The 609-nt window shown below is 64.9% G+C and overlaps 1 protein-coding gene across 1 annotated transcript in view; it reads right to left on the bottom strand.

Annotated features, from left to right (window-relative positions):
• Positions 1 to 609, bottom strand: part of MYO15A (myosin XVA) — a 23,628-nt gene that overhangs the window by 21,286 nt on the left and 1,733 nt on the right. Inside the window, exon 3 of the mRNA XM_031061060.1 lies at positions 13 to 607. Within this exon, the coding sequence (XP_030916920.1) occupies positions 13 to 607 (595 nt within the window). The remainder of the gene's footprint in view (positions 1 to 12; positions 608 to 609) is intronic.

Genomic DNA, 609 nt, shown 5'->3' with positions numbered 1-609 from the left:
GTTGGGAAGGTGGGGGGACGGCGGGAGGGGCACGTCCAGGCGGTCGGTGCCGAAAAGCTTGACCTGGGGTCGGGGAAAGAGCCTGAATTTCCTGTTGAGGGAGAGCTTGGAGGAGAGCGTCTGCCGCATGCCTCGGAGCGAGGAGGCGCTCAGGATGGAAAAGGGATACTCCTTCTCTTCTTCCTCCTCTTCTTCCCACTCCTCGGGCTCCTCGCCCTCCGCGATCTCCTCCAGGCCCAGGGCGTAGGGGTTGCAGGAGGATTGGGCGTGCGGTGCCCACCCACCCTCGCTGTACTGGATGCGATGCTCGGGGTACTCGTCCCCAGGGTACCCCCCGGCAAAGGGCTCCCCGAAGTCGTCGTAGGGGTCCCCCCTGTAGCCGAAGGGCCCCGCTGCCTCCTCACCATACTCCGGGTCGCTGCTGTACGGGTCATAGAGGCCGAGAGGAGACCCACCACCATACGGTCCCTCATCCTCGAGCTCTGAGTCGCTGTAGGGGTGCCCTGGCTGGTCACCATCCTCCCAAAACCCCCCGTAGTAGTCGTACTCCTCCTCTGTCTCATAGCCAGGGTAGTCAGAGTAGGGGGCCGGCCCCGCATCCTCGAAGCC

Source organism: Geospiza fortis, unplaced genomic scaffold (assembly GCF_000277835.1).
Source record: "Geospiza fortis unplaced genomic scaffold, GeoFor_1.0 scaffold213, whole genome shotgun sequence".
In the NCBI taxonomy this organism is placed as follows: domain Eukaryota; kingdom Metazoa; phylum Chordata; class Aves; order Passeriformes; family Thraupidae; genus Geospiza; species Geospiza fortis.
The sequence above is the reverse complement of the archived record's forward strand: the minus strand, read 5'-3'. Positions and strand labels throughout refer to the sequence as shown.